Source organism: Bos taurus, chromosome 1, assembly GCF_002263795.3.
Source record: "Bos taurus isolate L1 Dominette 01449 registration number 42190680 breed Hereford chromosome 1, ARS-UCD2.0, whole genome shotgun sequence".
Classification (NCBI taxonomy): Eukaryota; Metazoa; Chordata; class Mammalia; order Artiodactyla; family Bovidae; genus Bos; species Bos taurus.
Window position 1 is genome coordinate 157,277,186 of NC_037328.1, and position 22,967 is coordinate 157,300,152.

Sequence of the window (22,967 nt, forward strand, 5' to 3'; positions counted from 1 at the left end):
GCGGCCGGCAGGTGCCCGGGTCTCCCTCCCTCTCCACCCCCTCCAACCCCCGGGCGGGCCTCGCCCCGGGCGGCCGCGGGGGAGGGGCCGGGGGAGGAGCGCGGGGAGCCGGGAGGAGGAGCGCGGGGAGGAGCGGGGAGGAGCGCCCGGGCGGGCTGGGAGGCCCGCGGGGAGGAGGCCCGGGCGGGCGGCGGGCGGCGCCGTCCCCTCCCTCCGCGAGCAGCTGCGGCCTCGGCGCGCGGCGGCGGGCGGCGGCGGGCGGCGGGCGGCGGGCGACGGGCGGGGGTCCCGCGCTCCGGCGCCCAGAGCCGGGCGGAGACCCTGGCGGCGGCCGCGGCCCCGACTGGCGGCGCCTGCTGCGCTCCGGGCCGGCATGTCGGAGGCGGGCGGGCCCGCGCCCGGGGCGCCCCCGCTGCCCCCCGCGCCCCCGCAGGGCCCCCCGGGCGCGGCGGCCGGGGGCGCGGGCTCCTGCGGGCCGGCCGCGGCGGGGGCGGCGGCGGGCGCGGCCGAGGGCCCGGGCGGCGGCTGCTCGGCCCGGATCGCCGTGAAGAAGGCGCAGCTGCGCTCCGCCCCGCGGGCCAAGAAGCTGGAGAAACTCGGGGTGTACTCCGCCTGTAAGGTAGGCGCGCCGCCCGGCCCCCGCCCGCCCCCGGGCCGGAGGGCCGCCCCGGGCCGAGCCCCGTCAGGGGGCGCCGACCCCAGGAGGACCACCCCTCCCCGCCCCCCGCAGGCGTTGCTCCGCGCCCGCTCTGCCCTGGGGCGCTGCTGCTCTGTAGGAGCTCGCCGGAGGCGCCTTCCGGGAGCGGAGCGGGTCCCTGGGAGCCCCTCTCGGGGACCTGCGCGCCCCGCTCGGTCCTCACCTCGCTGGGCGGAGCTGGGTGGAAGCGGGGGCGCGACCCCGGACTCGGGGCTCGCGGGGCGGGGGGAGCGGCCGCGGGGGCCCGGGGCGCTGCGCGTGCGGGCGGCCGGGCGCCCCGTGCTGTTACTGGTGCAGCCGGGACGCTGCCCCGGCTCTCGGCTGTAAACAGCACTCCGGCTCCCCTGCCCGTCCGGACGAGACGCCGCCGGGGGGCCGCTGTCAGCTCGGCTTGGACTGGGTGACGGCGGGGCGGGGACGGGCGTCCCGGCCCTGCGCCCCCAGCAGAGGCGGCCAGGCCGGGCGCTCGGGGTCGGTGACCCCGCGCGCGCGTCCCCGGCCAGGAGGCTTCAGCGTCTGCAGGGGCTTCTCGGCTCCTGGGTGCGCTCCCCTCCGCGCCGCTCACGCCCTGTGTGGACCCTTCCCGGTTCCGTACAGGCTTGTCGCCTGGTGTAGCATCCACTCAAACTTGAGTGTTCACGGGCATCTCCCGGGAGCCGCTTCCATGCTCACTCCGTGTCCGAAGGGCTGGGACGAGGCTTAGAGGCTGCTCTCAGGTGGTGTGATGCTGGGCGGCTCACAGGCCCCATCCCGAGGGGCAAACCCCAGTGCCACCCGGGACGGTATCGGATTACTGAAACTGGGAGACAGCGGTGCCCCGAGGCTGGTGTTTGTGAAGGAGCAAAAGTGACCGAAGAGGAGAGTGTTTCTTAGAAGGGCCCGGAGGGTGCCTGCCAGGCGCCCTAGATGAGTGAGAACGAGGCGGGGGAGCCGCGGGCGCAAGGCAGGTCTGCGCCGGGCCGGGAACGGGCCCAGGTACCCCGCGGCCGCGGGTTCAGAACCAGAGGGGCTCGGCCCGGCGGCGCCTGTCCGCTCCCTGTTTCTAGTCTGGTTTTTTAATCGGGTTCCTTCTCACCCTGCTGCTACCCTAACTTGCCTGAAGTTTTGGTTCTGTCTAAAACCCTTGAGCATCTGTGCCCTGCATTCATATTTTTAATCCTTTCAAATGTTCATGAGTGAAATTAGCACCTTTTCTAAAGTTTGTAACTTGAGTGTTTTACGTTCCCATTGACAACCAAACCTATTGGAAGGGAAAACCTTGTCATCGAGGGTCTCTTTTCTTGGTCCTGGGAGGCTGCAAGTCTCCATATCTAGTTGCTCATTCACTCATTCATTCAGTGTTAGAGGGATTCCCATCAGGGGGCCAGGCATTGTGCTAGCTGGGACAGGGACACCCAGAATGTGTCCTTCTGGGGCTACTGGCCGGACGTGTGCACGGCCTTGCGTGCAAGTGGTGGGTGAACCAGTTACAATGAATCTCAGAAAACCTGCCTCCTTAGAATGCTGTTGGCACTCAGAGCAGGGCCTTCAGGGACTGAAGCTCGGTTGGGCAGGAATAGCTTCCTGGAGGAAGTGTCAGTGGGTGCTAAGGACTCTTAGCGGTGCAGGGGTGAGCTGCGGCTTCTTGTAGTGGAGAAACTGAAAGTAGTTATGACAGCTTGGAGCTGGGCCAGCGGGACCTAGAGGGTTGGTGGGGAGGTGTGCGTGGCCAAGAGGGAGGCCAGGGGTCTTAATATTATCTCAGGCTTTTTGTTTGTTTGTTTTTTAACTGTTCTTGAGTGTGAGGAGGTGCAGGAGACCAGCATGTGTATTCTTTTCTGAGCTTGCCTGTACCTTTTATGTAAGAAAACCCCAAAGGACAGATTCCCCTACCTTCTGTCGCTGAGCGGCCACTTGGCAAAAGTGACATCTCTCTGGAAAGAGACAAGTATGTTCCTGGGGGTGAGGGGTGGGGCGGGTGTTGGAGCTATTGAAAGAAAATAAGCCTCAGACCTGATAAAAGATCTGGCCTTTAAACTTCACAAACAGACAGAAAAAGAAGGGAGCTAGTTCCTAGCCAGGGAGGGGCACCACACCCCAGAGAGGGAAAAAAAAGAAACAAACTTGTTTTGCAGGATCCAGAGTAGAGTTCTTTGAACTGTGTCCTGGCTCAGGTCGCTCAGGTGACCCAGGCAGAGCGATCGTTAAAAATGTAGGTCTGACCGTATTCTGTCCCTCGGTTTAGTTCAGTTCAGTGCAGTCGCTCAGTTGTGTCTGACTCTTTGCGACCCCATGAATCTCGGCACGCCAGGCCTCCCTGTCCATCACCAACTCCCGGAGTTCACTCAGACTCACCTCCATCGAGTCAGTGATGCCATCCAGCCATCTCATCCTCTGTTGTCCCCTTCTCCTCCTACCCCCAATCCCTCCCAGCATCAGTCTTTTCCAGTGAGTCAACTCTTCACATGAGGTGGCCAAAGTACTGCAGTTTCAGCTTTAGCATCATTCCTTCCAAAGAAATCCCAGGGCTGATCTCCTTCAGAATGGACTGGTTGGATCTCCTTGCAGTCCAAGGGACTCTCAAACCACAAGGCCCTGTGTGGGCTGGCCACTGCTGTCTCTCTGGCCCCTTTTGAGGGCCGTGCATGCAGGGTTCCCTTCTGCCTCAGGGCCTTTGCACGTACTGTTCACCAGGACCGAAAGCTCCTCTTCCCTCACCTTCAAGTGAACTCCCAGCTCTTCCTGAAAATCTCAGATTCCTTGCATCACATTTACAACCCTAGTCAGCCTTCCCATTCTAAATTTTCAGAAACCCCCTCTGTACTTATTTCTTCTTCCTGGTGCTTTTATCTTGACTTTTAATTGTGTGATTATTTGATAATGTGTTTGTCACTCTGAATAGATCCTAAGTGATGTGGTTATTGACTGGCTGAATGAGCTAGAAAAAACCGAGATGATTAACTGCTAGAAGACCAGTAGTGAAATTGTAGCCTGACCACTCCTTGACAGTTGGGTGGAGGGAATTGGCAATTTTTCACATAGGGCATTTCCAGGGCTCTCACAGATGTGCACAGGACTAGATTTTTAGTGTTATAGAAGGAACCCCGAGTAAGTTACAAGGAGCCCACATCCACATCTGTTTGAATGAGAGTGTAATTTATGTACCGGAAAACCAAAACCATTACCTGACTTTTCCTAGTGAAATAGGCTATTTCTTGACGAGAGGAGGCTGGAGGGGGTGGTGAGCGAGAGCCCCCTGAGTTCACATTTCAGGCCCCACTGCGTGACCCTGGACACGGACTTTACCTCACTCTCCGTTTCCTTGTCTACAACGTGGGCCTAGGAGCCTCCACCTCACAGGGTGACACTGAGGACTTCAGATGGGCTCCTGTGTCTGAGCACCAGCAGGTGTGTGGTCCACGCATCCTCTGAGCAGCTCAGAGGAGGGTACCCTGGAGACGTGGGAGTTGAGAAGGAACGAGGGGCTTAGTCTCCTGTCTCAGCTCTGCCACGTGTGTGGCCTTGGGCACCAGTCACGGAGTTTCCCTCTGAACCTGGCTTGCTTCATCTCTAAGACGGAGACCATGACTTCAGCCTTGAAGTTCAAAGACAGAAGGTCCCAGAATGTTCCTGGAACCTTAGACTGTTGGGTCCGCGCTGGCAAAATGAACCTGCCTGGTGCTGAAACAGAAATAGAGTTTCAGATGTAGAAAACAAACTTATAGTTACCAGGAGAGAAAGCCATGGGGGGGATAAATTGGGAGATTGGGGTTGACGCGTGCACACTGCTGTGTATCATATAAGCACAGGAAATCATCCTCAACAAGCTGTGGTTCCCTACACGGGAAAAGACTCTGAGGAAGAGTGGGTGAATGTGTATGTGTAACTGATTCACGGTGGTGTACACCTGAGCGAACGCAGCACTGTAAATCCACAATACTGCACTGCTGCTGCTGAGTCACTTCAGTAGTGTCCGACTCTGTGCCACCCCAGAGACGGCAGCCCACCAGGCTCCCCCGTCCCTGGGGTTCTCCAGGCAAGAACACTGGAGTGGGTTGCCATTTCCTTCCTCAATGCAGGAAGGTGAAAAGTGAAAGTGAAGTCGCTCAGTCGTGTCCGACTCTTAGCGACCCCATGGACTGCAGCCCACCAGGCTCCTCCGTCCATGGGATTTTCCTGGCAAGAGTACTGGAGTGGGGTGCCATTGCCTTCTCTGCAATACTGCACTAAAAATTACTAAAAACAAGAAAAGAAATTGCCTGGCGCTGTGCTCAGGGTCCCAGTCAGGGGCCACCAAGCAGTTACAGAGGACTCAGTTGATGGGATTCTGGGCTGAGAGCCATACTTGAGAGAGAGACGTGGGCACAGGGCTAGAAAATTAGTCATTTAAAAAATAATGGTTTACCATCTAGAAGGGGCCCTGAGTGTGAAACGCAGCGGGCACGGGCACAGGTGCTGCTGTGAGAGAGAAAGCTCCCTGCGCTGGGGGTGTCGGGGCCGCTGGCAAACGGGGGCCGAGAACCAGCCTTGAAGTTGCGGGGAGCACGGGAAGCCTCTGTTTGCGTTTGTCCGTCCTCCTGGGAGCAGACTGCTGTTCCAGCATCTGGAGCAGCGGCTCTTCTTACCCAGGAGCTCTTGTGCCTGCCGCGGGATGTTTGGCAAAGTCTGGGGACATTTTCGGCCATTGTAACGGGGGGAGGCGGCCCTGGTGGCAGCTGGTGAACAGGCCTGGGGTGTTGGTGACGGCCCATGGTACGGGCCACCCCTCCCCACCCACCGTGGGGACCCGGCCCCTGAGACAACGGTGCAGAAGCCGAGAAACTGCCTCAGGAGAACGTTGATTTGTCCCCTAGTACCATAACTTTGCAGCCGGGGAAAAAATGAATACTTTTCATGTTAATTTGAATAGCACTCAAAACCTGAAAAAAATCTCATTTGTGAATCCTGGGCATATTTTTAAACAGCTTTATTTTGGTATAATTTATAGACCATGAAACCATCAACTGTGTGCAGTCAGATGCTTTTGAGTAAACGTGTCCAGTAGTGCTTACAGGACTGCAGTCCAGTGTTATCACCGTGCCATCCCTCCCACCCCCCAAAAGTCTGGGCCCCACCCCCCACCTCCCACTGTGGGCACCCTTTTAAAAGGTGATGTTTTATGTAAGGTGATTGTTGGTTTGCAAACAGAAACTCAGCTGAAAGTGGAGACATTTTCAGATCAGCAATATTGTTACAGCAAAGCACAGCACACCCAGGTGGGTAGATAAAATGTTTAAAACAAAAAAAACCTTCTCAGCCTCTAGCCACATTGCTCTAAAATGGGGTGCCCTGGAACCAGGCATTTGGGCAGAACGTTTCATTTGGCAGGCACCATACAGAAAGTGAGAAAGATGACCAAGTTGGATTATGTCCTCCTGAACTCTCAGAGAAGATTGAAATGCCAGCCTGCAAAGCCTTCAGATTACAATTTGCAGTTTTATGTAACTGAGAAAAGTAGTTTATAGGGCAAAACAGCACAAAAATCTGCTGAGGACTGTTTTGTTTTAGGAAGCCTGTGATTGCAAAAATAAGCGTTTTGTGAGGCCGTGCTGGTGGGTCTTGTGTGTGTGTGTGTTTACCGTTCAGTAGATCTAAACTTGGTTACCTTCCACACTGGCAGGATTTAATCCTGCGTCCATTTAATTCTGTAAATCCACGGGTCTGACCGGTCATAGGGATCGTTGAGGGTGAAACATGCAGTTTCATTCCAGGTACCGTGGAACAATCAGAACATCTCCTTCTCAGATGAGAGACCTGGATACTCAACTCAGTGCCAGTAAAGCCTGGGTGTCTGCGGCTCAGCGGCTTCTGACGGAGTTGTCTGTTCCATCCTGAGAGGAAGGTTCGGGAAGAGCTGTCAGAGGTTTCTGGCTCTGGACAGCCTCCTAATTTGAACCCTCCTCCACGCTTTGAATCTGCCGCGGTGCCTGTGCGGGACTGCAGGCCAGCCGACCCCCTGGAGGGTGGCCTGCCCCCCAGCCTGGTGCCCCCGGGCAGGCCTCACCTGCCTGCCTTTCAGTCTCCTCGTGGGTGGAGCGGGTGGCAGGGGCCGCTTCGAAGGTTTACCGTGAAGACAAGATTGTCGAGCTTCTCCGAGCCTTCTTAGGACACAGGCGTTCCACGGACGTCTGTGTTATTTTTTCAGTTTCCTTTGCTATCAGCAGTTTTGTTGCTAGCTAGCGTTTTGCTGCACATCATCTGATGCTTCCACCGGGGGGAACGAAAGGCTGGGAGGTCGTCTCAGCCACTGCAGGGCTGAGAGCGGAGGAGGGAGCCGCCCGCACCCGCGTCCTCGTGTCCCAGGCGGGGAGGGCGCCTTCCTGCAGATGGTTTATCGAGGCCTGCGTTCGTGGCAGGCCTTCTCCTGCTCCCGATTGGTGTGTACTGTGCTCCTGTTGAGAGAGATGTTCAAAGGCTTTCTCTAGTTCATTGAGACGCGCAGGCCGTAAAGTGAGCAGAGTAAGTGTTCTTTATGACTGACCCGGGCAGACAGATGCATGCCCTAGATTGTTTTAAAGCTGACAATCAAGAGCGCCACCGCCCTGGCCCCAGAGAGTTCCCTGTGGAAGGGAGATGAAAGGGATATCGACTCCGGCCGTCCCAGGTGCCAGATGGGCTGGCGAGGTGAGGACTCGCAGGTCCTGGGAATTTAGGAGTCCCTGAACAGCTCCAGATAAGACTGCACATGCGGCAGAATTTCAGCACAATCCAGACGAAACAGTCTCTCTACACTTGTGCTGTGCAGCTGGTGCAGTGCTCAGGTCTTCAGTGTGTGTGAGGATTTGGGGGTGCGCGTTTGCATATGTGCACGTCTGTGCCATTGTCACGCAGATAATGCTGTGGAGCGTTTCCAGCCCCCAGAGGACCCGCGTGCGCCCTCCCCACTGCCAGGACTCTCCTTCCTGATGCTCCTTGCCTCCTGGCAGCTTTGCCTCCTGTGGAGGTCACGTCAGTGGAGTCACAGCACGGCAGAGCCTCCTTGCCTCTGGCTCTGGCGCTCCACGTGGCAGCCTAGGCTGCGTGTGTGTTCTCAGCTGTAGCCCTAGTTCATAAAAGCCCATGTTTTTAAGCTAGAAAACAAGTTAAAATTGGTTAACCATTTACAGAATGGAAGTCATTGGATGTGGACAGCTTACTAGGATGAATTTTAATTAGGCTTGTGAAACTTTTATTTTATTTTTTTTTGGTGGCTGCACCGCTCTGCGTGGCTTGTGGGCTCTCATCCCGGCAGTGACCACGGCCTCCTAACCCCTGGACTGCCGGGGAAGTCCCCTGATTAGGCTTCTGAAAGAAAAGATGGGAATTTGATCTTGAGATGTACAGGAAGAACCCACGAGGGTAAGACTGTGGCGGGAAATCTGGGAGGTGTGCTGGCTGCTCTGATGGAGACAGGGGCTGGATGAGACGCGGGCCCTGCAGCCTGTGGCCTCCCTCCTCCCTGCAGCCCTTGGGGAGCCCTTGCCGGTGAATGTCACGCCAGATCCTGCCGTCGCCCCCCTTGGCTCTGGATGGTGACTGAGCTCTACACTGTGTCCTGTGGGCCACGCAGAGACATGCATATTGTGTGTGGTGGCTGGAGTCTGGTCCAGAAGGCTCCAGTGGACGCCGACACCTCCCTGTTACCTGCCCAGGGGGTGGACACGCAGCACAGAGACCGTTCCTCCTGGTTCACACCCACCCGGTCTCCAGAACTGTCTGCTGAGGCCGCTAAGGGCCCCGTCCTCCCCAGGAGCGGCAATGAGGCAGCTCGATTACTGTACAGCCTCTGGTTTTCCCAAACAACTCATCCTTGAAAACCCGTGTTAAATATTGAAGATAAGCTTACTATTTAATGGAATCATATGGACCATAAAGTAATCTTTTCTGTAGTTGATACGGTTAGCACACCTGGATTTTCATCTTTCTGTCTTGTGTGTGCGTATATATAACAGGGGGGTGTTATCCCCATTTATATATTCACTTAACATTTGTTTCCAAGGGCAATTTAGGAAGACTGCCACTCAGGTGGGCTTTCTTTTTTAAAACTGCTTACTGGAGTGCAGTTTCTGAACAGCGTTGTGTTAGCTTCCCGTGTCCAGCAGAGCGAATCAGTTACACACAAAACCACCCTGTTTTGATTCTTTCCCGCTCAGGTCATCACTGAACACTGTGCTGCACGGTACGTCCTTGAGTGAAAGTGAAAGTGAGAGTCGCTCAGTCGTGTCCCATAGTCCATGGAATTCTCCAGGCCAGAATACTGGAGTGGGTAGTCTTTCCCTTCTCCAAGGGATCTTCCCAACTGAGGGATCAAACCCAGGTTCTCCCGCATTGCAGGCGGATTCTTCACCAGCTGAGCCTCCAGGGAAGCCCACAGTGTGCCCTTGTTTTCTGTGTTACACATGGCAGTGTGTTTATGTCCATTCCAATCTCCCAATTTATTCCTCCCCACACGATAGGCTTTCTTTAATTTGTTCTTCTGTTTGTACCCAGAGGCCCAGACACAGGACTTACTATGTTTTTAAGCAGGAGTCAAATGCATTTATTTTGGAAAAAAAAGTGTGAATGATGTCTCTAATGATTCCCTTGGAGTGACGCACCACCTCACCTTAGGAGGAGTTTTCCTGTAGTCTCTTCAGTGACCTCAGGGCAAGGTGTGAGGGGGTATTTCCATAGAGTCCACACCATCAAGCTGGCCCCCACCTACGCTGGGCATGGGCAGCCTCCTGGGAGGCTTCTGTGGTCTTCGGGAGAGTCCAGAAGTGCGGGGTGACTCCTAACATCCTAGTGACTGATGGCCGCTGCTCGGCTTGGCCGAGTTTGCATCGGCTCTAACAAGCCGGTGTTGAAACTGGCTGGCAGAAGGCCAGGGAAGCCAAGGTCAGCGCACTGAAACAGCGACGTGAGTCCTGGCAGCCAGGCCTTGCGCGTCCCCGCAAGACCACCTGCCCTGCCATCCCCCGGGGATGTGTCCACGAGCGCTGGCAGGATGGGGGGTGGGGGGGCTCCCCAACATGCTGTGAGTCTGCGGGGCTGTGAGGGTCCCGCCCCCTGCACAAGCCTTGGATCTCAGGGCTGTCAAGCGGAGAGAGGGGTCCTGCCAGCATCCCCGTTCATCCGGCAAACCCTCCTGGATCGCGCCGGGCGCTGGCGTAGACACAGGGACACAGCGACAGATGGGCGCTCGCTCTGGGAGAGCTTGCTTTCTGGTGGCAGAAGCAGACAGTAAACAAGAAAATAGCAGAGAGTGCTAAGTGCCGTGCACACACAGTGAAAACAGAGCCGTGGACAAGGCTCCCTGGGCGGCTCCGCCAGACGTGTGCCCGGAAAGCCCTCTCTGAAGAGGGGACTGTCCTGGACCTGAGTGATGGCAGGGAGCCAGCTCTGCATGGGGCCCCGGGACCCGGGGAGAGGCTGCCGCAGAGACTCCAACCCAGGGGGCTTGGCGGAGTCACAGGCAGTTGGGACCACTAGGCTGGGGGAGCAGGGGTGAGGTGGGGGAGCCGATGGGGCCCCCCCATTGGATCATCCTCACAGGGTGAAATGATCTGATCTCCCACTTCCGAGCAGTTTCAACAAATTCATAGCCAGACCCAGAACGTTTTTGTCACCTTGGAAAGTCCCCCCAGAAGCAACCGCGGATCTAGTGTGTATCCCGCTAAGCTTAGTTTTGGTATTCCTGCATTTCTTACAAATGACCCCACATGGCACACACTGTTCCTTTTTCACTCTGCTCAGGGTTTTGGGGGTTCATTCATGTTGCTGCATGCATCAGTAGTTTACTTCTTTTTATTGTTGAGAAATAAATCCACCGTATGGATGTACTGTGGTTTATCTGTCTACCTGTTGATAGATCTGGCCTGTTTCCAGTATCTTCAGAGAAGACATGCTTATTTTAAGCATCCTCTTTGGCTGCTCTAAGAAGGATAAAGTGTGTAAGAGAAAGAGTAGAAAAAGAGGGCCATTTGAAGTTATTACAGGCTGGGTCTAAGTGGATGGTGGCTTGGATGAAGGCAGAGGACAGGTGAGGAGACAGCTTGAGGCTGTATTATGAGTTTAGAAGCAACAGGATTTGAGTTACTGGGGGGGTGTGCTGGCGTGTGAAGAAAAGACAGGTGAATGTGTGTGATGTGTAGGTTGTTGGCCTGAGCAGCTGAGAGGAGGGAATCCATTTATCAAGATGGTGAGAGAAACCACGGGAGAAACATTCAGATGGGTCGGAGTTGAGAACTCTCTTATGGACGTGTTACAGTGTGATTCTGAGTCAAGGGTGATGTTAAAGTGAGATGATTCATTTAGCAGTTGTGTGTAATATCTGGAGCATTCTAAATAGTTAGCAAATGGTGGCTCCTATTCCCGGAGAAGGCAATGGCAACCCACTCCAGTCCTCTTGCCTGGAAAATCCCATGGACGGAGGAGCCTGGTAGGCTGCAGTCCATGGGGTCATGGAGAGTCGGACACGACTGAGCAACTTCACTTTCACTTTTCATTTTCATACATTGGAGAAGGAAATGGCAACCCACTCCAGTGTTCTTGCCTGGAGAATCCCAGGGACGGGGGAGCCTGGTGGGTGGCCATCTATGGGGTCACACAGAGTCTGTGCGACTGAAGCGACTTAGCAGCAGCAGCAGCAGCAGCTACTATTCCAGTTACAGGCAGCACTAATTAAATCTAAGTGTCTGCAAAGATGAATGGATAGAGAGGTGTGGTGTGTATACACACTGGGTTGTTCAGTTCAGTTCAGTTCAGTTCAGTCGCTCAGTCGTGTCCGACTCTTTGCAACCCCATCGCAGCACGCCAGGCCTCCCTATCCATCACCAACTCCCAGAGTTCACCCAAACTCATGTCCATCGAGTTGGTGATGCCATCTCATCCTCTGTCATCCCCTTCTCCTCCTGCCCCTAATCCTTCCCAGCATCAGAGTCTTTTCCAGTGAGTCAACTCTTTGCATGAGGTGGCCAAAGTATTGGAGTTTCAGCTTCAACATCAGTCCTTCCAAAGAACACCGAGGCCTGATCTCCTTTAGAATGGACTGGTTGGATCTCCTTGCAGTCCAAGGGACTCTCAAGAGTCTTCTCCAACACCACAGTTCAAAAGCATCAATTCTTCGGCGCTCAGCTTTCTTCACAGTCCAACTTTCACATCTATACATGACCACTGGAAAAACCATAGCCTTGACTAGACGGACCTTTGTTGACACAGTAATGTCTGTGCTTTTGAATATGCTATCTAGGTTGGTCATAACTTTCCTTCCAAGGAGTAAGCATCTTTTAATTTCATGGATGCAGTCACCATCTGCAGTGATTCTGGAGCCCCCCAAAATAAAGTCTGACACTGTTTCCACTGTTTCCCCATCTATTTCCCATGAAGTGATGGGACCAGATGCCTAGTTTTCGGAATGTTGAGCTTGAAGCCAACTTTTTCACTCTCCTCTTTCACTTTCATCAAGAGGCTTTTGAGTTCCTCTTCACTTTCTGCCCCTGGGCTGTTGCTTAGTCCTAGAATGGATGAAATGATGTCACTTGCCACAGCAGGGATGGATCTAGGGATTATCCTACCAAGTGAAGTACGACGAATGCCGTGTGGTATCACTTACATGTGGACGCTAAAATAGTACAAGTGAACTTACAAAACAGAAACAGACTCAGAAAGCAAGCTTACGGTCCCCAGAGTGGGGGGTGGATACCTTAGGAGCCTGGGTTTAACGTATACACACTGCTGTGTGCGAAACAGCTGAACGGCAAGGCCCTGCTGTGTAGCACAGGGCACTGGATTCAGCATCTTGTGACAACCTGTGAACACACAGTGTAGCTGAGTTACTTTGCTGTACACCTGGAACGCACACAGTATTGTAAGTCAGCTAAACGTGAAAAAAAACCAGTGCTAAGTGGTGATTATTGATCTTAATACAGTGACTTGCCCAACTGGAGGCCAAGGAAGAGTGAGTAAACAGAAACAGTGGGAAACAGGGTCCCCTGGGTAAAGAGGAGAGCGGCTGACGGAAGGTCTTGGGTTTCAGGCAGAAAACTTCACACTGAATCCGCGTGCTAACAGTGTCTTTGCACCAGGAAGGAAACACAGGATATTTTAGAGCCAGGAGGTCGAGGTCGAGGTTTTGGCGTGGGGTGCTTGCTCCTTGGCCAGCTGGGTGAGCGCAACAAGCAGGCCTCTCTGAGCGCGGACTCGCGGGTCCTGCAGGCCCTGGGGTGGGGAGATAGGACGATGCAGGGGACAGTGGCCTTGGGAGCTGCAGACCCAAGGGCTTGGTTTTGCTGGTGGCGTTTTTGAGCAGAGCTCGTGTTCCGTGCAGGGCGGGGCGGGCGTGTGCTCAAGGTGTGGGGGGGCCGTTCCTTCCAGCCGCTGGTGGGGGGCTGCGGGGCCTGGTGGTGAGAGAGGAGTGAGCCAGGAGAGGCTTCGAAAGGAGAGCCAGGTGGCCTGGGATGGGGCCTCGCAGCCAGGTGGTCGTCCTGGGAGCTGGGGACGTGGATGTAGGGAAGGGCGGTGGGCAGGCTGCTGGGGCTGAGGGCAGCCTCGAGAACCTGGCCGAGGAGCCGGGTGGGGAGCGGGGTGGGGGCCTGCTCTGCAGCTGGTGGGGCTGCGAGGCTGACCGGCGCGGTCTGTACCACTCGTCTGGTTGGTTCGGTGCCGAGACAGCAGGTGGGACCAAGGGGTCCCATCACCGGCAGCCCGAGGGGCCCCTGCCCGCCCTGGAGGCCGTGCTGGCCGCTTTGGGAGTCTCTGGCGAAGCCCACGGTGGGGACGCACGCCGGTCGAGGCCCCAGGAACGTCCACGGCTCTGCGCTCCGTGGCCGCAGCCTCCTGAGCCCCTCCGGGTGATGCTGCTGGCTTTGGGCCTGGAGGGCTGACTCGGCTGAGATGAGGGGTCCGGTCCCTCGTAGGCCGGCCGCGGCCCTGGAGTTGTTCTGACGGCGTCTGGAGGTCACGGGGGTCACCGTGAAGACTCAGGTCTTGACTTGACTCCAGCCTGGATGCAGGGACGGCTTCCGGAGCCAGGGCTCTCCTCCCAGAGCTTTCCCGTTGGTCTGATGTTGGTGCGTCTCGGAGGGTCTGCAAGGGTGCTGTGTGCATCCTGCCTGTACCCGGTGGTCTTCCCTGGGGTCATTTCTCAGGGCTGAGTTCTCTTCTCCTCTGTACCCCTGACCACTCTCCTCAGTCCTTTTTGTACTGGTTCCACGTGGCTTCCAGACCAGAATGGCACCTTTCCTCAAGGTCTGCAGAGACGCCTGTGTTTCCGAGTGCCTCACTGGTTGTCTGTTTTCTCCTTCCAATTCTGTTTCCACTTTTTTTCTTTTTTTGGCTGTACCCTGCTGCACGTGGGGTCTTGGTTCCCGAACCAGGGCTCAACCCTCCTCGCCCTGCAGGGGAAGCGCGGAGTCTTAACCGCTGACCACCATGGGATCCCCAGTTTTCACCTTCAGTCCCGGGCAAATTCCATCTCCTGAGGAAAGACTGTCTCCCCACTCCCACTTCCTTTTACCTGCGCTCAAAGCCCCCAAATCTTAAAGATCCCGGTTTCCAGTCACAGCTTTATGCTGTCTGCGGGCCGTCCACGGGCAGTTGTGTAAGCCAGAGGGATTATCACCGAGTGAGGAAAGAAAAAAGTTCGCGTCCCATAAAGTATGGCTTAGCCACTTAAATTCACAGCATATGTGGAAAGCTCCCGTTAATCAGGGAGAAGAGAGGTTTGTAACAGTCGCATCCCTGAGGCCACCTTCACATTTCGCTGCTCAAAGTGAGGTCCTCACCTCCCTTTTTAGAAATGAGATTCTGGGGCCTCATCCTGGCCCTCCTGATTCTGAATCTGCATTTTAACAAGATTGCTGAGGTAATTCGGGGGCAGATTAAAGTTTGAGAAACGTGGCTGCAAATCCCATGAGTATCATTCAAACTGCTTCCAAAGCGGTTCACTTCCAGAGACAGCATTTATTGGAATCACAGCTCATACAGCAGACTCCGGGTGTTGTTGCTGTTTTAAAATAGGAGGAAAGAAATTTTTTTTTTCCAAATAAATACATGATTAAAAAAAAGAAAAGACATGCTCACAGTTAAGAGCAGAATTCAGATGGCTCACAATGGTGGCAAATCAAATCTTAGATGCTCCCACCCCAGTCCTCCCAACCCCAGCTCGCTCTTCCTTCTCTTGGAATCATTTTCAGAAATTGTCGGTCTCCCTTCTTCTCCTGCTCTCCTGAGGCTGCATCTTCCATTTTCTACTGTAGTTTAAGGAGGGGAACTGGAGTCATTGTACAGAAACCCATTTCTGATTCCGGTAGAATGAATTTGCAAACAAGCTAGAAAGTTGCAGGGCAGCAGGTCAAAGGTGTCATTGAGAGAGGAACGCCAGCTAGAGGGCTTTTATTATTAGCCCGTCTTAATTGTTTCAGCCTCTTCACTAATTGTGAAAACAGGGCAGCCTACTTAAGGGCTTATTTCTGTCGCTTGTTATTTCTCCTTTGCTGGGGTAGATTCTGACAGGCGTGGTCACCTGGATGCTCTGACTTTTGTTTTTTCCCTGATCAGAAAGGACAGTGATGGAGACCCACCCCCACCAGGGGCTGGTTTTTCATGATGATGATGGTTTTTAAATGTAACTTATTAAGGTTCTTCCATTTGTATTTGAGAAAATAAGCCTCAATTTTGGGACACACTGTAGAAAACTCATATTTGAATAGATATGAGTTCAATAGCGAATTCTTGCCCTTTTAAACCACAGCTTTATTGAGGTATAATTTGCATGGCATAAATTCCTCTGGCTTTAAGTGTGCAATTCAATAATTTTAGGAAACTGTCTGAGTAGTATAGTCATCACTGAAATCCAGGTTTCCATTGCCCCAGAAAGGGCCTTGTGTCCTTTTGAAGTCAACCCCGTGTGCACTTCCAGCCCAGACTACCGTCGACTTTCTGCTGTTGCTGCTCAGCCGGGTCCGACTGTGCAACCCCGTGGACTGCAGCCCCCCAGGCTCCTCTGTCTGTGGGATGCTCCAGGTGAGAGTACTGGAGTGGGTTGCCATCCCTCCTCGAGCGGATCTTGCCAACCCAGGGATCGAACCCGGGTCTCCTGCATTGCAGGCAGTTGCTTTACCGATGAGCCGCCAGGGAAGCCCAGTCAACTTTCCACCTCCATACATTTGCCTTTTCTGGAGATTTATATAACTGAAATGTATTCTATGCGATGTTTTGGTGACTGGCTCCTTGCATAATGCTTTGCAGCTCTTCCCTGTGGTAGCTCGTATCATCCCATTGCTGGTTTCTGCCGTGTCGTATTCCAGGAGGTATGCGCCACTTTATGAATTCACCGGTTGATGGACTTTGGGTTCTTTTCACTTTTGGCTAATATGAATAATGTTACTGAAAATGATTTTTTTTAAGTTGTGGTAGAATACGTATCACATAAAATTTATCATCTTAACCATTTTTAAGTTCAGCAGTGTTGAGAAATTCACCCTGTTGTACAATCATCATTGTCTCTCTAGTGTATTTCATCCTGCAAACGGAAACTCTGTTCTTATTGAACAACAGCTCCCCACAGCTTCAGTTACTCAATTCCTGGCAACCTCCCCTTGTCGCTATGATTTGACTGCTTTTCACTCTGTGCTCTTCTGATGCACAGAAATTTTACATTTTGATTAAGTCGTGTTTTTGTTGTTGCTGTCTATGCTTTTGGTGTCCTGTCCAAGAAATCATCAACAAGTCTAATGTCAAGAAGCTTTTCCCTTATGTTTTCTGTTAAGAGTTTCATTGTTTTAGGTCTTTAATCCATTTGAGGTTAGTTTTTCTATATGATGGAGGAGTCCAACAACTTGATTCTTTTGCATGTGAATATTCAGTTTTTCCCTTTGTCGAAAAGGTTGCCCTTTTCCCATTGAATGGTCTTGGCCCCCTTGTCAAAAATCATTTGACCACCGATGTGAGGGTTTATTTGGGGGTTTTCTGTTAGTTTAACTTTTTATGAAACTGCTGAGTTGTCTTCCAAAGCAGCTGCTCCGTGTTACAGGCCCCTTCAGCAGTGCCCAAGGACTCGTGTGTCTTCATGATCAGACGTATCACCTGCTCTTTGGATTGCGGTCATCCTCGTTGGGGAGAAGTTGTATCCCACTGTGGTTTTTGTTCTTAACCTTTGAACGTTTTGCTTTTGTCCAGCCTGGAACAGAGAGGTAGCAGAACAGACAGACACACGTGCACAACCACAGGGCCTGAACGCACTCGGTGCTTCTCAGGGCAGACTGAGCAAACGCAGGGAGGTGTCTTAACGTCTAGAGTTTCTGCCTTCTCTTCTGAGTAGCGGGAGCAATAAATCCCTTCCTCACACAGGCTGAGACGGGAATGTGTATGCAAGTGCCTGTTTTAGCCAGTGCCGTAATGTTGGAGTCACAGTTTTACTCCCTAATCCCGTCTGTATGTTTTGCTGTGGGACATTCCCTGCCACTGGTCTAACTTCTTGGGGAAGCACGACTCTCTGGCATTTTAAGCCTGACAGCGTCCTGCTGGAGGGCCTGGCGCTCCTGCTGCGGCTCCTCTGGGTGCCAACCAGGACTCTTCAGGCCCGGAGCACCCCGCTCCCTGTCTGCCTGCCATCTAGGTCATGGTTACTTGTTTATCCAGTTCTGCTTCCTTCTGTCCTGGCTTCTGCATCCTCTGACCTCTCACCCTGGATCCTGCCGGGGCAGAGACCATTTTTATGCCTTCAGCTTGTCGGCAGCACTGAGGCGGCCTTTTCTCTCTTGGTGCTGCTGCTCTGTAGAGATGAGCTCCTGGGGAATGAGCTCCCCACCCCCCCATGCCCGGGTTATAGCTGCCACAGTAATTGGCTTGGCAGTCACTCCCTGCGAGGTTGTCCTGCAGCTGATACTTTGTTGAAGCTGCAAGGCCAACCCCCTTGGGAGTTCCCCGAGCCAGCAGCCGTCTGGTCTAATTAAGGTGTTTTGAAGGGAGCCTTCTTATCTCAGAGAACAGTGGTGGCTGGAACATCTGGAAGGGAGATAGGGAGGCCAAGGCGGAGGGCAGGTAGCAGCAGCTTGGGGCACTTGGCAGAAAATGCGCTGCTGGCATCAGGGGTGATGCTGAGTGTTTTCTCAGGACTTAGTACGTCCTCTCTCGTAAACTGGGCTGAAGGTCCCGCACACGTTAAAAATACGGTGCACTTGGGGTTCAGCATGTCCTGTGATATTTGTACACATGTAGGAAGTACTGTTCTTTCCCACCAACATGAAAAATCCAGAAACAAGTGAGCAAAATCCAGAGACTTTCAGATATTTCAATTGGGTATAATTTTCATCACTTAGAAGCATTTAAGAAATATGGGGACTCTTCTGTACCTAAGCAGTTAGGCTCCATAGTGAAGACTTGGGTTTGGAGGGGTGAATTCCCTTTAAACTCTAGTGCAGCAACATCAATAGGAACAGAACGTGAGCACATGTCTGTAACTTAACATTTCCTAATAGCCACTTGTATTCTTAAACTTTTTACTAGAGTTTGTTTACAATGTTGTGTTAGCATCAGGTGTACAGCAAAGCGAATCGGTCATGTGTGTACATACATCCACTCTGTTTTAGAGTCTTTTCTCATGTAGGTCATTACAGAGTACTGAGTGGCGTTTCCTGTGTTACACAGCAGGTTCTTTTTTTTTTTTTTACACAGCAGGTTCTTATCTGTTTTATGCCACTTGCATTAATTTTCTCGAAATGCCATAAAAAATGATCACAAACATTATCAGGAAGTTCCTTTAATTCAGTTTTGGAGGCCAGAGGTCTGAAATCAAGGTGTCAGCAGGGCAGGGCTCTGAAGGGTCTGGGAAGAATCCTTCCTGGGTCTTCCTAGCATCTGGTGGCTCCTGGCAGCCTTGGCCAGGACCAGGGATCGACCCGTGTTCCCTGCATTGCAGAGTGGGGAACCACTGGGGAAGTTCTCTCTTGGTTTTATAGATTCTCCTCTCCAGTCTCTGCCCCTGTCTCCACAGGGCGTCTTCCATATGTGTGAGTGACTTGGGGTCCAGATCTCCCTCTCCTTTCTCTTACAGAAATACCACTTATTGGTTTTAAGGCCCGGTCTAAACTAGGCTAATTTTGTCTCAAGACCCTTAAGTAACCCCATGTCCAGACAAAGTCCCTTTGTGATGTTCTGGGTGGTCATAATCTTTGGGGACAAGTATTCACCACATCAAAAATGGAAAGAAAACACTTTCATTAGTTTTAATGTTTTACCTAATATTCTAAAATATCATTATAACATGGAGTTAGTGGAAAAGAATTCCTAATTCGATAGTTTAGCATTCTTTCCCCGCCTTTGACACTCAGTCTCTGACAACGCGGATCTGACAACGCGGCTCACCTTGGTCTTGCCCGCGGGCCTCAGAGTGGTCTGGAGCCCTGCACGTGGCTGACACAGCTTTCCCACTTCAGGGTTTCTCTGTCCTCCCTCCCTCCACCCTTCTCTTAGTTTTCATGGAATTTTTCTGTTTATTTGGGAAAAGTCTCAGTCCTTCTGAACAAAAGAAACAAAAACCTACTTTGTAAAAGCTACTGGGTTCCCAAGACTCAGCGGAGGAAGCAGGGTTAGCCAATTTTGAAAGAAAAGTCTTTTATTCAGTTACTTTCTAAATCATTGGAGTTTCTTGTTGTGCAATTTATTAAGCTCTTCTGTCACAAGTGGCTTCAATGTGGGGGGTGTAGCCTTTTATTGAGTAGGGGGAACGCAAGGGTCTTGGGAGGACTCTCCCTGCTGTGAGGTTCATGACCCACCCACTTCTCAGGCCCCCAAGAACATGGCAGTCTTCTGTGATATTAAGAAGAGGCATCAACTTTTAACTTCCGGACTCTAAGTCTGTTGCAATCCTGAGGTTAAGATTTTTATCTCTGAAAATCCATATCCTTTCTCCAAGAACTGGAAGCTTGTTCCTGTCTTGGCTTGAACCTCAGTGAGGGGAGGGGGCTTATAAGCAGCAGCACAGGGACAAGGGTGTTGGATCCTGGAATTCTTACACGTGGTTTATGATAAGGATGTGGTTTCTACCCTCTCTGTGTACTGAGCCTGTTACTGTTGTTGGAATCTCTCTGGAATTACGTTTTTTCGTTCAGAGGAATCAATGTTAAAGAAAATCAGCAATCAGCCCATGAATATGAACTCCAGAGAAGAATACAGAATACAAAGCGAATGTCCCTTCCCCTCCCCAACTTTCACCCCCCCTCAAAGTGTGTATCTTTCTAGTTCCTCTGCATATCCGCATTCCTACATTTGAAATTGCTTATGCATTTAACAAACATACATCAAATTCTGCTCCGTGTTATTCTGTGGGCTTGTCTTTGCTGCCATTTACTAGGACCTAGAGAGCTTCCTTGTCAGCACAAATATTTAGCCTTATTTTTTTTAAACCATTAAAAAATGAAGTATAGTTGATAAATAATATTGTTGTAGGTGTAAGCAAGGTGAATCAGTTACATATATATATCTTCACACATTTAAAAGATTCTTTCCCCATAGAGTCATTAGAGGGTGTTGAGTAGATCCCTGTGCTATTCAGGAGGTGCTCGTTAGTTACTGCTTCATATGTAGTGTGTGTAGATGTCAATCCCAGTCTCCCAGTTTATCCCTCCCCGCTTCCCCTGCTGGGAACAGTAAGTTTGTTGTCTACATCTGTAACTCTATCTCTGTTTTGTAAATAAGTTCATTTGTACCTTTTTTTTTAAGATTCCACATATAAGTGATATCATATGGTATTTATGTGTCTCTGACTTACTTTACTCAGTATGACAATCTCTAGGTCTATCAATGTTGTTGCAAATGGTATTCTTTCTTTTTTATGGCTAACATTCCATCGTGTATGCTTGTTTTTGTTCTCTCGGTCAGTCGTGTCTGACTCTTTGCGACCCCATGGACTGCAGCACGCCAGGCCTCCGTCCTTCACCATCTCCCAGAGTTTACTCAAACTCATGTCCATCGAGTCAGTGATGCCATCCAACCATCTCATCTTCTGTCGTCCCCTTCTCCTCCTGCCCTCAATCTTTGCCAGCATCAGGGTCTTTTCCAATGAGTCAGGTGGCCAAAGTATTGGAGCTCCAGCTCCAGCCCTTCCAGTGTGTATTGTGCACATGTACCACATCTTTTTTTATCCATTCTTCTGTCGATGGACATTTAAAGTGCTTCCATATCTCGGCTATTGTAAATAGTGTTGCAGTGAATGTTGGGATGCATATATCTTTTTTGTTGTTTAATACTGAGCAAGTGACTTCAAGTTAGGAATAACTTTTTTTTTTTAATTAGAGGATAATTGCTTAACAATGTTGTGTTAGTTTGCATGTATCTTTTAAATTAGTTTTCTCCAGATTCATGCCCAGGAATGGGATTGTTGATCATGTACGTGAGGAACGTCACTTTTCATTTGTAAGCTGACCAGTCTTTGGTTCAGTAAGTGCTGTGATTCCAACAGTGGTCGGGACCAGTATCTTCAAGCTACTTTCACTGGTTGCATCCTCTTCAGGTCCTTGCTTTAAAGTATTAACTGTCATAGCTGATCAGGACTTAGAGAGCTCTGGTTTCAGCTAATCCTTCACCTAACAGGGCTCTCCTAGCATGTTACCAGCAAGCATCTTCATTACCACTTCCATCCACTCAGCGCCTACCCACCTTCATTCCTTAGTGCCTCTAACAGCCTTGCGGGATGGATATTTTGTGCTCCTTTCGTAGATTAGGAAGCTTAAGGTTAAGGGGTTTACCCCAGGTTCATACAAAGATTTGAAATTGCCTTTACATCGCTCCAGGCCCACCCTCCTGACAGAGCTTTGCTACTGTGTGCTGTCCCCTGCCGCCTGTCTGCCAACCTAAGCCCAGGATGAAACACTTGGCTGGCAAACACATTCCTTGCCCCGTCGCTGCTATGGGCTGGTCCGGGGCAGATGCCGGGGGCCGCGGGGGGCCGCGGGGAAGCGGCTGAGTCCTCCCGGACGCGCTCCGCCTTCCCCAGGTTCCTGCCAGCCTCTGGCGCGGAGCGCGGTCCTGCCTTCCCCCTGCCTCCCCGCTGGCTCTATCCCTGCCTTCTGCGCGCCTTCAGGCTCGGAGGAAGCATATCCTGAAGGAAGATCCCGTTCCTGGGACTTGGCTGCGGGAAGATCCAGTCTGGGAGAATTTAATCATTCGCTTAGAGAAGACGGAGGCCTGCTTCCCTCTGGCGCTGCCCGCACTCCCAAACGCCACTTTACTTCTCTGAGGAAGTTCTCCAGTGACTCCAGGGCTTCTTAAGGCCGAACGCCACTGGGCTGCATCTTCATCTCCTGTGAAGAGAGGGTTCTGGTGTCTCAGCATCCAGGCTTGTGATGTGAGGGATGCGCAGAAGGTGCTCAGGATTTGAACAGTGAGTACACGGCACGTGAGGAGCAGGAGAGGCTCAGGGTTTGCCTCCTTTCCCCTCTCCTCCCTGTGCATGTCGCCCCCCGCCCTCCAAGCGCAGGGAGCCCGCCCGTAGCCGGGGCTCGTGGGCTGTGCCGTCTGCGTGCCGTGGGAGGAGCTGCAGGGAGGCCCCATCCCAGGCACGGCCACGGGCTTTCTTACCTGTGGACTCAGATTTTTGCCGCAGAAAGTGCTGTCTTGGGCTGATGGCTGTCCTCTTAGCCGTGGAGGGAACCGAGTTGATCAGGCCTGTTGGCGGCCTCCCCCGCGTCCTCGTAATGAGGACCCTCATGCCTAACCAGGTCAGCGTCTCTGAGCGTCTGGAGTGACAGACGCGGCCTTTGGTGGCTTTAATTCTGGTGCACACGGAGCTCCTGCCTCGGTACTTCCTTCCCGGGGCCGGCCTGCCCGTGAAGCAGACTGCGGCTGGGGTTACTTTTGTGACCAGGCAAAAATCCATCGTGTCTGTCAAAAGCTGCAGAGGTCGCTGAGGCAGACTGAGGACAGTGCACTTCTGTCATTATCCGCTTGACCCCACACCCAACACAAGCCCTCGGCATTGCTAAGTCAGGAGACCCTTGACTGGCAGCTTGGCATCTTTATGACAGTTCAGGGAGCATGCTGCGGTCTCTTGGTGGGCCTTCCTTTCTGTCCAGGTATCAGAGATTTATAAATGCTGGGTCGTATTTGTTGTTAATGTGTTTCCCCGTGTGATAAGAGCATCGTTATCCTGGACTGGAAGTTAAAAGCAGAAGGAAGTAAGACGATTTACTGATACAGATTAGTGACAGGAAAGTGGGTGGATTCCCCCCTCCCTGCACCCCCATGTTTGCAATTTAAGGAAAAAAAGAGAGTGGGGATGGTTGGCCCTAATGAC

At 52.5% G+C, this 22,967-nt stretch overlaps 1 protein-coding gene across 2 annotated transcripts in view; it reads left to right on the plus strand.

Moving 5' to 3' along the window:
- The first annotated feature begins 217 nt into the window (after window positions 1-217).
- KAT2B (lysine acetyltransferase 2B) overlaps window positions 218-22,967 on the plus strand; it is a 98,368-nt gene continuing 75,618 nt past the window's right edge. Inside the window, exon 1 of one of the 2 annotated variants that reach the window (XM_024997590.2) lies at window positions 218-619. In XM_024997590.2, coding sequence (XP_024853358.2) covers window positions 374-619 — 246 coding nt within the window. In that variant the 5' untranslated portion in view covers window positions 218-373. Of the gene's footprint in view, window positions 620-21,679; window positions 22,056-22,967 lie in introns of those variants that run through there. The other variant, XM_059889721.1, reaches the window with a different exon arrangement.